Here is a 14,870-nt window from a genome sequence, read left to right on the forward strand (position 1 = left end):
ATCGCATGCGCTGTCAATACCATCTCAAAACAGGCATGCCAACCGACCAATTCCTCCGCCACGCATGGGAATCTCTTCTCTGCAACCATTTTCTTTGCGTTTTCCCAACCCACACATCGACCAAATTACACCAAGGCTTGAAAACCCTTGAAAGAAAGGCTAACAACAACAACAAACCCCACCCCCCCCCCACCCCCCCAAAATCCAAACTCACACTGCCTCAACTTCATTCATCTCCCATATATGGTCACGTAGTACTATCGTCTCCACTCACCCACACACGCCTACTACGTTCGCGCTTCTCAAATACACCTCCCCTGTATTCGGCTCTCTGACCACCAATGGTACAGAAATTCACTTTATTTTCTCTACATACACCCATATTTGACAATGTATTCTCTTTTTCATCACAGCTCCAATTCATTTCTGAACATTTCCACTTTTCACATTAACACACACCTGGAGTAATCACTTTCACTGTAACCTGCACCCACATGCACTACGTAACCCGGAAGCTGCAAGCAAGCACCAATCAGACGTCAGAGCACAGTGTTTACCTCCGTCACCTGGGCGTGGCGGACTATACCGCTGACCAAGGAGGGAGGGCTTGTAGTCAGTTTACAAAGCCAAGGGACGAGGCCCACATGCATGTTGCGGTAGGTACATCCATGGCTTTAAGTCTGCATTTTATATTTACATTTAATTGACACTCGCTCATACAGACACGAGGCGGGCAGCGTCCCAAAAATGTCATGCTTTTGGACAACCGCTTCCTATACCTCTTTCCTGGAACACAGTGTAACCCATTTTCGTGGCAAGGACGCTGGCAGGAAAAGAACTTCTTGTATTCTGCTGTGTATCACAATTGAAGCAATCGCCCTGCCTCTCAGTGTGAAACCCAAGATTTCCAACCATACCCCGACATATGTTCTGTCATTCCAACAACGTATGTCTTACTTTCTTCTAGAGTTATTCTATTCTACGTTTATTGGTTTATGTTTGCTTGTTTGTCTGGGAGTCTACTCATTCATTGATATCACCAACTGATATCACCCAAGTAGCTATATATATAGTTTGTGCCACAAAGCACAGAACTGGAATTGTCCCGTATGTATATTACACACTTCTGTCGTGTGGATGAAGGTGCGTCTAGTGCTTAACTTTTGTCAAATAACCAACGCAATTAGGTTCAACATTTTTCATGACGTGCATGTACATGAACACGTTCATGCGGGGTTGTACAAGAGAGTTTGGTTTCTTAAATACATCATTTGCATTATTTTCATGTATTGTCTCAAACTGCAGCCTCTTCCAGTAATGCATCTCTTTCACCAGCCAACTACATCGAGTCTACCCAGGAAGGGGTGGAAAATAAAATCAAAGTAGGACAGTGTGCAGCATGAAGTTTCTTTGTCTGTTTGTGCTACACCCACCTGCAGCATTTCATTCAGTCTGTTAGAAACATTCTTTATCATCATTATCACTAATCAATTGACTTTTCTTTATTCCATTGCGCTACAGACCTCCTGTTGAATGGCTGTCCCACAGCCTGGGACCCTGGGACCCTGGGACCTGGCTTCCTACCTTCCATGACAAAGTTCACTCTGCTACCAACTGATAGTGCTTAACGTAACAGTCAGTAATGTACTGTGTATTAATCATGTTGTCATTGTAACCTTGCTAGACAGTTCTGTAATTATGTCAACATCACCCAAACCATGAAAAATATCACTTTTATTAACAGTACATGTTCATGTCTCAATTTCCAAGAAAACGAACAGATTCTGTGGTTTGGGTTACCATGGTTTCAGAGGTAGTATGTCAATAGCAATGTGGAATTGTTTTTGCTTATTTGGCTGCTAGTAGGTCATGCTCATTGTGTTGGATGTTGTTGCAGACCCTGACTTTGATGACTGTGCAGCCACTGACACAACGGACACATCTCTACACAGCCCCTGAGAATGAAGATTGTGCAGTGCAGTGCAGGTAAGTTTGTATCTCCTGTCACTGTGCCCTATAGCTTTAGACATGTGATGTACAGTATTTACTGCACTGTGCATCCCCTCTCCTACTGTATGTTACAAGGGATGCATTTTGGTGCCAAACTCAGCATATCTTCACAGGCTGACCGAGACTGCTGACTGTGGGGTATGGTGGTGAGTACCTCTGCTTTCTGCCTCCTGGGTTTTAATGGTGTTGTGGGGAGCACTGATGTCGGTGATGAGTGGAGACATAGGGGAACCCACAGACACTCTGTGTAGTTGTAGTTGTCATTGGAGGTGTCAAAGCAAGGCTCATGAAGCTGTGGGTGGATTATAGGTCGTCTCTTCTCGTTTTGTAGCTTGTTCTAATTTGTAGTTGATGTGAAGGGCTTCTTGTAGAGGGATATTGGTGAGGAGAGTGATGACATCATCCCCAAGAGTTGGTCACCCCAACTGTATCCTCAGCCCATGGATCCCCTCTCCCATCCAACACCCCTTTCCCATCCTCAGGGTTAGTTATGTTAGGGCCAGTGTAGGTCACCCCAACTGTATTTACTGTAGTGTAAGGTGCCGACTTCGCCCAGCCACTCTGTGTGTGAGAACAACCTTGTGGACTTTGTAAGATGTTGTGTTATATTGTGTGCTATGCTATCACCCCTGCTCACTGTTGATATGCTATTGTGTGAGACATGCTGGTGATACCATTGGTATCGGATGTGCAATGTGTCACCTCGTCCTCCATACATGAATGAATTATTACACATCCATCCCCAGTGGATGTGTTTCATTGTGGCCATCCTCAAGTGGAATACTGCTGGGTTCTTCTACAAAGATGCATTGGAATAGTTCCACCTCCCTCGAAAACAGCTCAAGGGCTAAAGGCTTAATATATCTCATATGTGGCATGTAATAGTTTCTTTGGGTACTGGTTCAGATTAATCATTACTGTGAATGTATGACTTGAAAGTCACTTTTATCAACTCCAGAACATCAGACGAACTCCACTGTACCTTGTCGGAAAGTCCAGAGTCAAGGTGTAAACGGCACAGTCCTCAGTGCTAACACTGGCCACTGCAACACTGGCCACAGCACCAGTTACAGTGTTCATGTTCACCCTTGGAGGTAGGTCATGTGATCGCTCATGATTTGACTTGCCTCCCTTACACTATTTTGTTTCTAATATTTCTGTGTGTCATATTTATATTGTACTACTAAATTTCACTCATTTACTCCAATTCAATTGTTTACAACCTACTGAGGCATTACAGTCTGCTCTACACAATGACATTTTTCATTAATAACTCTTGACAGAGACATTTTTCATTAATAACTCTTGACAGAAGTTTGGACATTGTATGTTTAATGATTGATTGGGTTTGATTTCATCCCCCAGTGTCCACGTGTAACCCTTGAATGTTTCTAACAATTCATGTCCTTTCGTGCACACATTATTACCCTGACCTCCTCATCTAAGCCTCTGCCAAAGTCAGCAACCCTTACATTGCCATTACATCCTTGTGTAACTGTGAAAAGATGATGAAGGTTGTTACCCTTCCAACTGAATATGTTTATTCGCCCTGAAGAAATATTACTTGGCTGGACTTGAGACTAGTCTCCAGACACAGACTGTCAACTTTTAAATTTGTGCAGGCAGCGTACAGGGTTCTTGCTTTCTTTTACAAACATCCATTTCAAACAAATGTCCATTCCTCAGATGTATTCGTCATAATATGTCCAGTGTGATGATATCTCTCTCTCTGTCTCTCTGTGATATTGTGAAATGGTCACAACCAAACATTCTTATTCTTATTCTTACTTTAAAACGCATATGCACATCTTTATACATTAACTCACATGTTCACAATTTGATACTAATGCTGAAAAACTTACACACTTAGCATACAAACTTGGTACAGATATCAGTTGCACTCAGTACACTCACTCATGCTACCTAAATGCAGCCACTCTATACATTCGTACCAACTTATATACAAACAACATGAACCTGTTACCTGCACACTACAAAACTTTTGAAAATTGTTTCTGTTTTCATTTGCTATAACATGCCCATGATCTTGTGTTGAAGTGAAGTTAAGAAATTTGTCCTATGCAATTCCAAATGTGTTTAATTTCAGTATGTCAAGAAAACATTTAAAGCTTGTGTGGAAGGTGCCTTAATGATGGTACATGTTAAGCCTCTCATTGTAAATATTCTACTTTAGTAAGAAGATGAAGGATGATGAAGAGGCATGGATGATGCCAATTCTGCTGCATTTGAAGCCAGAAGGCAGTGAAGGAGCAGAGACATGGACGCGAGACATGGACCTCCAGAGAACGTTCACCCTTGTCCACGACCTCTTCGATCCCAACTGTTGAATATTCCCCATTATCTCTCCAATGAAAGAATAATTTGTTCACATCATCATGTGCGAGAATCAGTCATTTTTAGCAAAATGCATATTCAAGGCCTCAGCTGTGAGACAGAAGTACTCCAAATATCTGATGCAAGGGAGATAACTCCATCCTATTTCACAGACCATTTTGTCCACCTACAACTGTTGCGGTTCAGTTGTTTGACTTGTAACAACTGCAAAGTCTTGTGCTCATTGATCACTGTATCAAAATATCATTTGCCATGACTCAATATTCTTTTTGTCCAAAATTTTGTGTCAAGACTGTTATACATCAGGCTTCTTTTCATCAAATCTTGCATCCAGTTGTTATGCATAGCTACAACTTTTCTAATGCAAGGGAGTTAACTCTATCAACTTTTGTATTATCATTCTGTCACCTTTGAATTATTATTATCCAGTTGTTCGATGCATCTGCTTGTATAATTATGCCATTTCTACTCTCACGCAAAAGCCACCAAAACAAAATGATATATATTGTTTGTACTCTGGCCTAAGGCCACTACTGCTAAAATAAACTGAAACTGAACTTGAACTTGAACTTGTACAAATAATTTATGTGATGTAGACAAATCTATGAAATTTAAAGTTATGGAGGATGCTACTCTGTCTGAATCTTTAGCACTGTGTATTCTTGAGTCCACAAACACACACACAAGACAGGTAATGTCAACTGCCAAGGGAGACAACTCATCATTTTACCACCGCTTCATCTACTTTCGGTTCTGAATCATTTTCATTGTTCATGATGGATATTGTGACTCGAATTTGAATGTGTCTGCAGTTGAAGACGAACTGCACATTGTTACTTCATGTCACAGCTGCATAACAAGTTCACAAACAAGTATTTGCCAAGTGTATTTGCAAGTTGAGCTCATAATGCGAAGTTACAATTTTAGGACTGCATTTTGAAAAATGCACACAAATCACACAGCTGTCTGTGCACAGTAAAGGGAGACAACTCACCATTGTACGAACGCTTCATTTACTTTTGGTGATGGGAAACCTTAACCATTATAAATGATGATAATATACTTTGTGACTTACACTTATGTACACCATCACTGAAAAGGAAAAGGCAATAACCAAGACAGAATACTGTAGGCCTAAACGACAAGGTGGCCGTTACATTTGCAGCAAAGGTACTGGTAAACACATATAAGATGATCCACGGCCTGACAAATGACCCCAATTTGCATACTTGGGAACGGCCCACAGAACGAGCCACTTGAAACAAGTGGGAAACAGGTTGTCTGATAAATATCCAGAAGTTCATTTTCCCCGTGCGTTTCACGCATGAATTGTTTTTTCCTAACAAAATTGTTGAATATCTAAAATGCTTGTCAATGCCCCAATCATCTATTTGTCTTCGTCTTAACTAAAGGTTAGCGTGGAATATCAGTATCTTATGCCTGAAATTGCAGTCTTATCATGTTAATCAGTAGCGTTGTTGATTTCATGTCATGGTTAGCATGTATTGCACGTGCATAATCGTCAAGCTACCTGAAGCAGCCAAGTGTACTCGCCCAATTCGTTGTACCGCCTCTCTTGTCACAAATGCGTTTAGTGCGCAGGATCATCTAATGTGTAAAGCAGTAGAGTGATCTGCAACTCAAGAAATATAGAAGTGTTTAATGCTTCATCAACGGACAGAAACATGTTTTGAGTAATTTATAAACACAAAACTGAATTCAGACTAATTAGTGGCAGTGTGTTTATCGAGTCTTTGAGTGAGTTAGTGGGTTTGTTTTCACGCAAGTAAAAGTCCGGGGAGTTATGTGATGCTCTAGGCAGTACTCTTTCGCCAATAGAAACCGTCCAGACAATTAGACATTCATTTCATCAGAGAAAAGATGTTTAAAATAGAGACAGAAAGCTGAGGCTGTTAATCTTATAGTGAGTGAGTGAGTGAGAGTGAGGTCTGCTTGATGTTGCTGTTTATAGTACTCCATTTATATCACGACCTTGGGAGGAATGCCTAGATGTTTTGTTTTTTCCTTCTTTTTCTTCTTTCGCATCAACTGTATCATTCCAGCATATAAAAACTGTTGCTAGGACAACACAAGGTCGTAATGGAATTGAACCAAAACAGACCATAAGTGAAACAACAGTGAACACCAAGAAAGCAAAGCATGAACATACTGAAGAACTCAGGAAATTGATTATGCCATCCAATTAGTATTTGTTTCAAAATGCTACTCTGCATATACATTGTCATCTGTATGACGGTGGTCTGTATATATTTCAGTCTGGAGCAGGCATTCTAGTGACTGACATCATGAGTACCGATTCACTGGAAAACATATTAGTCTGTTTGGATATCGCTATCAGCACATGATAGGGTAACGTTTGCTGTTCAGTAACAATGCAGTCTAAGTGCTTCCAAGGTGTTATATTCCCGTCAACATTTGTTGATCTGTCTTTATGGACTGGTCTTTATGTCTATTTGAAAGCACTTGGTTCTTGTGTTAACATTGGTAGACGGACGCGATCAATGTTTAGAGAACATACGCCTCAACTTACCAACTAACTCAAACACTCTCACATATGAAGACCTGACAGAAACGCCAATGATATCATAACAGTTAAATATGTCTCAAGCAGCTATAAACGATAATTTTCCTAGGGTTTAACAAGGGGAGGGACGGGATTGTGACATTTTGCAAATGTGAATAGCATTGGACGTTAGTTCTCAGTTCGCCTGAATAGAGCACTGAGCACAAAAGACAAATTTTCATCATTCCAATCCGACTGTCAAGTAGGTATGGGACAATCAGTGAGTGTATTATTTTTTCGTTTCGAATAGGTCAACACGGAGTTTTCCGAAATACAGTGAATGGATGCACGAATGATTTCGTCAAAATCACCGACTGTCTCTCGATTCAAAGTGATGAACACTTGAAAGGAAGAGATATGGCAGTGGAAGTATCTGTCATACAAATTCGTAGATATGTACACAGAAATCGCGCCCAACATAACAAGAGCTCCACGACAAGTTTTCACAAACGCACGCTCCTTCACAAACGTACCCGTACCCGAGAGAGAGAGAGAGAGAGAGAGAGAGAAAGAGAGAGAGAGAGCGAGAGAGAGAGAGAGATGGAATATTACTGGATGTTACGTTAAGCATGAAGTTGCCATGAACCAATCCCAACCGTACCAATGTGTGTCAATATTTCAATATAATAAATATTTCAAGTATAATACTCTGGCCAGGACTTCAAGGATCATATTTCTCTACCTCCTTAGGTCTTAGTGTAGCATTTTCTGGCATATTTACTCTTGCATCTCATATGGCATTACTCTTCAGTTAAGATGGCCACATTGAATACAATTTGCAATTACAACATTACTTTTTTCTGTTATTCATTCATTCATTCATTCATTCATTTTCTTTGGGGGTGGGGTGGGTTCACACCAAGTCTGTTTACCTGCTAATCTCATTTTACCTACTTTTCAACTTTGAACGTGAGATATTCAACACCTAGCACAAGTTATATTGGCCGACAAGATCTACTTTAATGTAGAATGGTATACGTTGAAATTGTAGCAATGCCAATATTAATAAACAACATCACCGTCAATAATGCAATCTAGACTTCAATTCCAGCAGAGCAAATATGATATATTGTGATTTGAGCAGTATACATTCAGGTTCTTACCGTTGTGTTTAGCATCATGTACCTCGTTTAAAACACTGCTTGCCTATTGGCATTTAGCTCGCCAAACTAGTATGAATTACAGTTACTATCTTTTTAAGCGTAAATCCATATTGTTTATAACAATTCACGCTCTCATGTAACCAGATTGTGTAAGATGGCGCCGATTCAGTCGTGGTAGTTAAGTAAAGATAGATAGTATTAGATAGTATATTTCAAGGAAACGATATTTCGGGCATACAACATTTTTTCCCGATTTTCAGAGGCGAGACACTGTTTTCACATGGAACCTTTGCATGAAGGTTTCAATAGGTTATATTGAAGTTATTGCATTGTCAACAATGTATTAGAATGTCAGTGATGACATCCTCTTACTCACGTTGATTTTGAAAGATACGTCCCAACGGACCGCTTAAGGTAGTATTGGATAAGGTAGGATAACATTTTGAGAAGATGCTGGGTCCACCAGGTGAACGATGAAATCAACAGTGAAACAGAAATACAAATGTTCAGTGATAATCCCTTACGATATGTAATTTAACTGATATGCGCGACACTGAGGGTAATCATGGTGGGGATTGTTTCAGGAGAGTGCAAGAGAACTAACGTGATATATTTATGTACGACTTAGTTAATATTTAATTTCTAGATCAATTAGTTTTGGTAGATGGACAGATCACGCGCAATACAGAGAATGATGTCTCATCATAGATCAACAAAAAATCAACCATTGACTATGTAGAAACTATGTCACATATCATATATGTCATATATCAATATATATTAGAGAAGTGTGAACTTAATGTTCTAGGCATTAACTGGACGAAAAAAATGGACCTAAAAGTTTTGTCATAACCTTCGTTTCTCTGACAATGCCTTGCTACTTAACATAGGGTTTTACTGCGAGAAATGGATGTAATTTATGACAAGTTCCTTCTCTTTATTGACTGACATTGCCAGTCGAACTACTGCGTCAATCGGCAATTTCTCAGATTTCCTTTGGTAAAGAAGGTCGTAAGGATATATTTAATGGCATAACATGCCAAACATTCCCAGATTATCCAAAAACAAATGTAATACTACATATTCTCACCCTGAAACAGTTTTACCTTTAACAGCTTCTATCAACTCAGCTTCGTATACTGAGTCAAAAAAGAAACTTCACAAAATGTAGTTTTTAAAAATAAATAATAATTGTTCTCTGATGATACATCTATGTATCAGAAATCGTATCCCTATCTTTCGACTCTAGAAAAACGTTAGCAAAACCCACTCAACCCCATCCAGTCGTCCTGCAAATGACGTTAGTGCCAAATCAGGTTTAGCACGTACAGTCGATCAAGTGATCTTCGCATCGAAGTTTTCTTCATTTGCACGTGTTTGCATTGGCCTCAAGAACTGAAAAAATGCTTTTAAACCACAGTTCTAAAGGTACTTTAAATGCCACGATTTCATTGCTGGAAGTGATGTCTCTTTGCGAATGCAAGTATCCTAGGCACTTACTGATAATGAACATATATTCACCTACAACGCATACTAACGAGTGAGTTTAATTTTACGCCGCTTTTTAGCAATGTCCCAGCAATATCGCGACGGGGCACCAGAAAATGGGCTTCACACAATGTACCCATGTTGGAAGCGAACCCAGGTCTTCGACGTGACGAGCGAACGCTTTAACCACTAGGCTACCACATAGCCCGGGCTGTTTGAACTGAACCACAACACGTTATGGCCGTACAGAAAGGAAAAAGTTGAAAGTTCTAAGTTGTTTTTCTCTTCTATCATGTCATCTTTGGCGGACCCGTGAACGTCCGGGGTATCATAGGCCTTCAGCAACACATGCTTGCCATAAAAGGCGACTATGCTTGTCGTAAGAGGCGACTAACGGGATCGGGTTGTCAGGTGGTCAGGTTCGCTGACTTGGTTGTCACATGTCATCGGTTCCCAATTGCGCTGATCGACGCTCATGTTCTTGATCACTGGATTGTCTGGTCCAGGCTCGATTATATACAGGCCGTCGCCATATAGCTGGAATATTGCTGAGTGCGGCGTAAATCTAAACTCACTCACTCACTCACTCATCTTCGAGGACAAGGTTTCATCTGGACACTGTTCAGAATTCGAACTGCCCTGCATATAGACATGCATATGTTCAAAGATTTTGCATTCAAGAGCTTCGTCACACGTCTACTGTGCTTACAGTGACTTTCAAGATCCTTGCGCTGAAGATAGATTAAAATGTATGTTAAAACCGGTACCAAATATGTTATTGTTAATGAAAAGTGCTAATGTCATGCATTGAAGCGCATAAGGCCTACTGTTGGTCGGAAGCCGTTCAACATGGAATGAGCTCATCTCGCTATATTGCTCGCTGTTGCTATTTTATGATCAAATCTGTACGTGGTACATTTCTTGCAGAATCATTTGACGTTACTGCGGGATAATAGAATTGTTGGGATTTTGATCACGGTGTAATAAACCCGTCACAAGTTCATGTCAAGATCTATTTAGGAATACTGGAATCAATGTGATACCCAGCTGGTCAGTGAATAAGATGAACAGTGATGTTCTGATTAGACATTACCTTCTCCTATCTACAGAACAAACTTAACAAAATAATATATTCTGAACAATCCCTGTTTGGCGTTGTTGTAGAAGAACGGCATGGAAGTGTTAGATACAACGGCAAAATTATAGACTGAACCACATTCTTCCACTTAATTCCTCCACTTAGAGGTAGTCACATTTCTAGCCACGTGAAAGACAAATCAGAATTACAAGCACACCAACTGATTTCCATACATTATATTTTTCATTTTTCTTTTACAACTTCAATAATCCATCTTGTGCGGGGTTTTTTCTGTTTACTTCCAGCATGCCTTCTAGTAACATTCAATGTATTTATCAGAAATTGAAGCATGGCGGTGTAATTTGTTGGTACAAGTAGGGTCGGGGCTTAATGTTGATCATCTTATAAGTTTAACAAACCATGCTGAGTGTGACGAGCAGGGCACCTCTGATTATTTCCCGTTCAGGCCTCTGATTCCAAGGATATCAATGATTGGACTCGTTTCGAAAGAAACTTTTTGACATCAAAGTGAAATTTCAGGGTCTTGGAGCGATGTTTTATCACAACTATTTTGGTGGTGTAGACCTCAGTTTCTGCCTATTAACCGCACACATGTTACACAAATTCCCACAGAGGGACATGAAGTATTTTATCCGTGATGGTATAGGAGTTGTATTGTAATAGCAAACCCCACCGATCACAGTCAGTGATATTGGCATTTTAAGTTCCGAGCCTTCACGACAAAAGTAGAGAATCATCTTGTTTTAACACAAGTAGTTAGACAGGCACCGTCAAGAACCGAATGTAACTCTTTCCATACGACGACCACATGACGACGATTCACAGCTACACGTACATCCTAAGGACGTTATATTACGTCAAGTCAGTTACTGCCCTTGTATACGACCGGATGTTTCCGGTTGTAGCCTCTGGATTAGAGAAGGGTCTGGAAGTCTACTCATACTACACATATTTCACAGTTTTCTAGCCGTGTATTAACGCCCTTCAAATGCAATTGGTGTACTTTGTGACATTGTATTTTTTATGATTTACTTGATTATCCCCCATGTTAAAAATCGCGTGCTTATATGACCTTGACATTCGGTGTACGCACAGCGTTATATAGCTGGTCGTTGAAAATTGTATCAGACTGCAAACCAAGTTCTATCCGCCATTTGCGATGGTGAAAGTGGCTGTAAGGGGGGCAGTTGTCCGAGGGAGGGGGGGGGGGGGGGTATTAACTCGGGGGGCAGCTGTCCGGCTGGCACAGTGTATGGGGGGCAGATAGCTAGGGGGCATTTGTCGGGGGACAGTTGTCTAGGGGGCAGTTAGGCTGATACCCATCACAAATAGCTTTTCTTCATTTTCCCACGGCTATGTACCTTCTGCTCCCAGTACTAACCACCGGTAACGCTACCTACACCAATGGAGTTCTATCAGTTGACATTCAGCAGGGGACAGGGGTGTATATTTAAAAAGGGTTTGGGAGGATACAACATTATGAGAGAACCCTGAGTTCCTTTCCATTTCTGACTCAGGGAGTTTGGGAATATGCTGGGGATTCTTTCTTGGCTCTGATCTCACACTACATGTCATGTAACTAGTCAGGCAATTGAACTGAGATCATTCCCACCTTGGGTACTGACCAAAGGCCTATCTCGAAAGTGTTGCCATTGTTGTCGTGGGGAACACATTGCCTTCTCTGTCTACATTGTTGCAATCTGACATTGTTTCTTGCATGTGTCGTGTGTCCCTGTTCTTCAACAGATTGATTTGCGGATACTTTCTGAATACCCTCTACACGAGCATGGATCTGCGTATATGGGAAACGAATACACACATCAGTCAAGTCAGCGAAACTCACCACCCGATACCGTTAACTGCCTCTTTCGACATGTATTGGTCACTAAGTATCAATTAGTACTCGGGTCTTCAGGGGCATTTATTAATATAACAGACTCCTTTTCTGTTGTCCAGCACCCGCAGCTAGCATGGGGTCATCTCCTAGCTTGAGCTATGATATTACTTTGTCATGTCCTGGTATAGGTTTCGTGAATCCATGCTACACAGCCCATGACAAAATGCGTCAATAATATAAGCATTGTTAGGACCTGAGTATCGTGTCACGGATAAATGTTTTAAGCACCCTTAACATAAGAAGGCATATTGCTTATACTGGGTCTTGTAACTGGCAACGTCAAAACGTCAGTTACGTGTCAATTGCTGTTTTGTAAGTAATCTTGCTTCATCGTTGGCGGTAAGAGTATCACGGGGTGTGCAAAAAGTTTGCCCGCCCGTTAAGTAAGAGAGGGCAAGCATACTCAGCAGGGGTTTGACTGAGACGGCGGTCATTTCAAATGTAAGGAGAGGCAAGCTGTAAGGGAAACAAACTGGATTTCGGTGATGGATGTTAATCTGCACTAGATTTTGATATCGTCTGTTTGCTGGCTTCTGTGACAGCTGACAGACGTCCACTGTGATTCTGGCAAATCGGAGCTTGATGTATGAATGTAATCTGGCTTCTGGCCATGTGGTAGTGACCACACAGTTTGAAAGAAAGAGGAGTGAGTAGGTTTAACGCTCTCCAGTTAAATGAGTTGGTGTGTGAGACTGACCAATTTCGTGAAATCCATCTGCAGGGATTCAAAAACACAATAGTAACTTTCCGACATGGAACAGTTTTGCTACGTGGAACTGCAAAAAAGATAAAACACAGAATGCGATCAATATTGTTAATGAACGGTTGGACATCAACGATATACCTAAACCTGAAGTACAATTACGGTGGCAAATGCATTGCCAAATCTGAGAAAACGTTATGCCGTTCCCAAGCCTCAAAGAGAAAGTAAAACTGATATCCCCCCCCACACACACACACAATTATCACCAGTAATGTGCGAGTCAAGTGTCTAATTTGGTTGAATACAACTGGTAAAAGTACCTTCTGAAACATGTTGTAATCTGCTAGGTTATGCCATGCTGCATTTAACGAATGTGCATTCGAACAAACCGATTAGTAGGTCGATTGACTGGTGGTCATTTTGGACAAAATGGTTTCTTAAGTTCTTTAAATCTTTAAATTTAATATTTATAAAACTAGCACTGAGAGATCTAGGGTGACACTTGGTCTTTGTGGCATCTTAATATCAGTTACTTGGGTTTCTTACGTGACATTGCATAACAATTAAGTTATGTTCGAAGCTTCCTCCAACCTCTGGGTTCAATGGTTACATTTAGTTTCAACCATATAACAGAAAATGGATTCAGGTGTTGAAACACATCAGTGTGCAGAACTGATCGATGACTCAAATAAACAAGTTGTTGAGAAAAGAAAATGATTTTGATCAGTGCAAGACAGTCCGTACACATCTACGGTAATGTGCAACATTTGTAGAAAGATGTTCGTTGTCGAAATATGTAACTACAGATTCAGCAATGAAAATACCGTAAAACAACTTAACAGTGGGGTGCGTATTCACGTTACATGACAAGATGTATTTATAAACACATACTGATGTATTCATTTGGCAGTCATTAAAACCTAAGTAGTCTTTCGTTGAAATAGTCCGAACTTACGTCAACCGAGATCTACAAACAGATGAGCCTTGTTCTTTTAATGACATAAAAAGGAAATATCATATTTACACGTGCATTTGTCTTCGGTTTTTTCTTCCTGAAACAGCTTTATAGTATTTTTGAAACACATTCATTCTTTTTAGACTGTTGGGCAAATGGGTTAAGACAGCTATTAGTTGTAGGAGCTTGAATTACATGAAATGTTTCAGTACGCAAACACCTTCACAGTTCTTGTTGGAAGGGCTTTTATCATGTTGTATGTGAAGCTCAATATCGATTCTTGACCCAGAAACAATGCAGTTAGAAATAGGGTTTCAAAACATGTTTCAAAACGGAATACAATATGGTGCTGAAAGGCGCAAAAGGCATTAAGACTCCTATTACCTCTTTGCATGCATCCTCAGTTTTGGTATTGTATAAATTAGTTGACATATGCTTATCGATCATTTGCCACAATATGAACAATCTGCAGTATTCAAAAGGTCCTCATTGTTTTATCAGTACATTGGTTTGCGTTAGAACAAATATCAGCCATTTCGAAATGTCAGCCATTTTGAATATGCTACAGTTCAAATCATTAGTCTCTTAGTTTAGTTTCCTTGTCATGAAATGCCTCCGGAATGTGTTAATCATATTTTAAATTCATTTGACTTTTTACGATCTTGCTCTCTTCTGG

At 40.4% G+C, this 14,870-nt stretch overlaps 1 protein-coding gene across 1 annotated transcript; it reads left to right on the top strand.

Annotated features, from left to right (window-relative positions):
- The first annotated feature begins 546 nt into the window (after window positions 1-546).
- Window positions 547-4,928, top strand: LOC137282504 (uncharacterized). Its single transcript, XM_067814258.1, has 5 exons — window positions 547-656; window positions 1,522-1,635; window positions 1,898-1,986; window positions 2,969-3,104; window positions 4,205-4,928. The coding sequence occupies exons 3-5, from the start codon at window positions 1,962-1,964 to the stop codon at window positions 4,356-4,358; spliced, it is 315 nt and encodes a 104-aa protein (XP_067670359.1). The 5' UTR covers window positions 547-656; window positions 1,522-1,635; window positions 1,898-1,961; the 3' UTR covers window positions 4,359-4,928.
- Window positions 4,929-14,870: the final 9,942 nt, after the last annotated feature.

This window comes from Haliotis asinina, chromosome 4, assembly GCF_037392515.1.
Source record: "Haliotis asinina isolate JCU_RB_2024 chromosome 4, JCU_Hal_asi_v2, whole genome shotgun sequence".
Lineage (NCBI taxonomy): Eukaryota > Metazoa > Mollusca > Gastropoda > Lepetellida > Haliotidae > Haliotis > Haliotis asinina.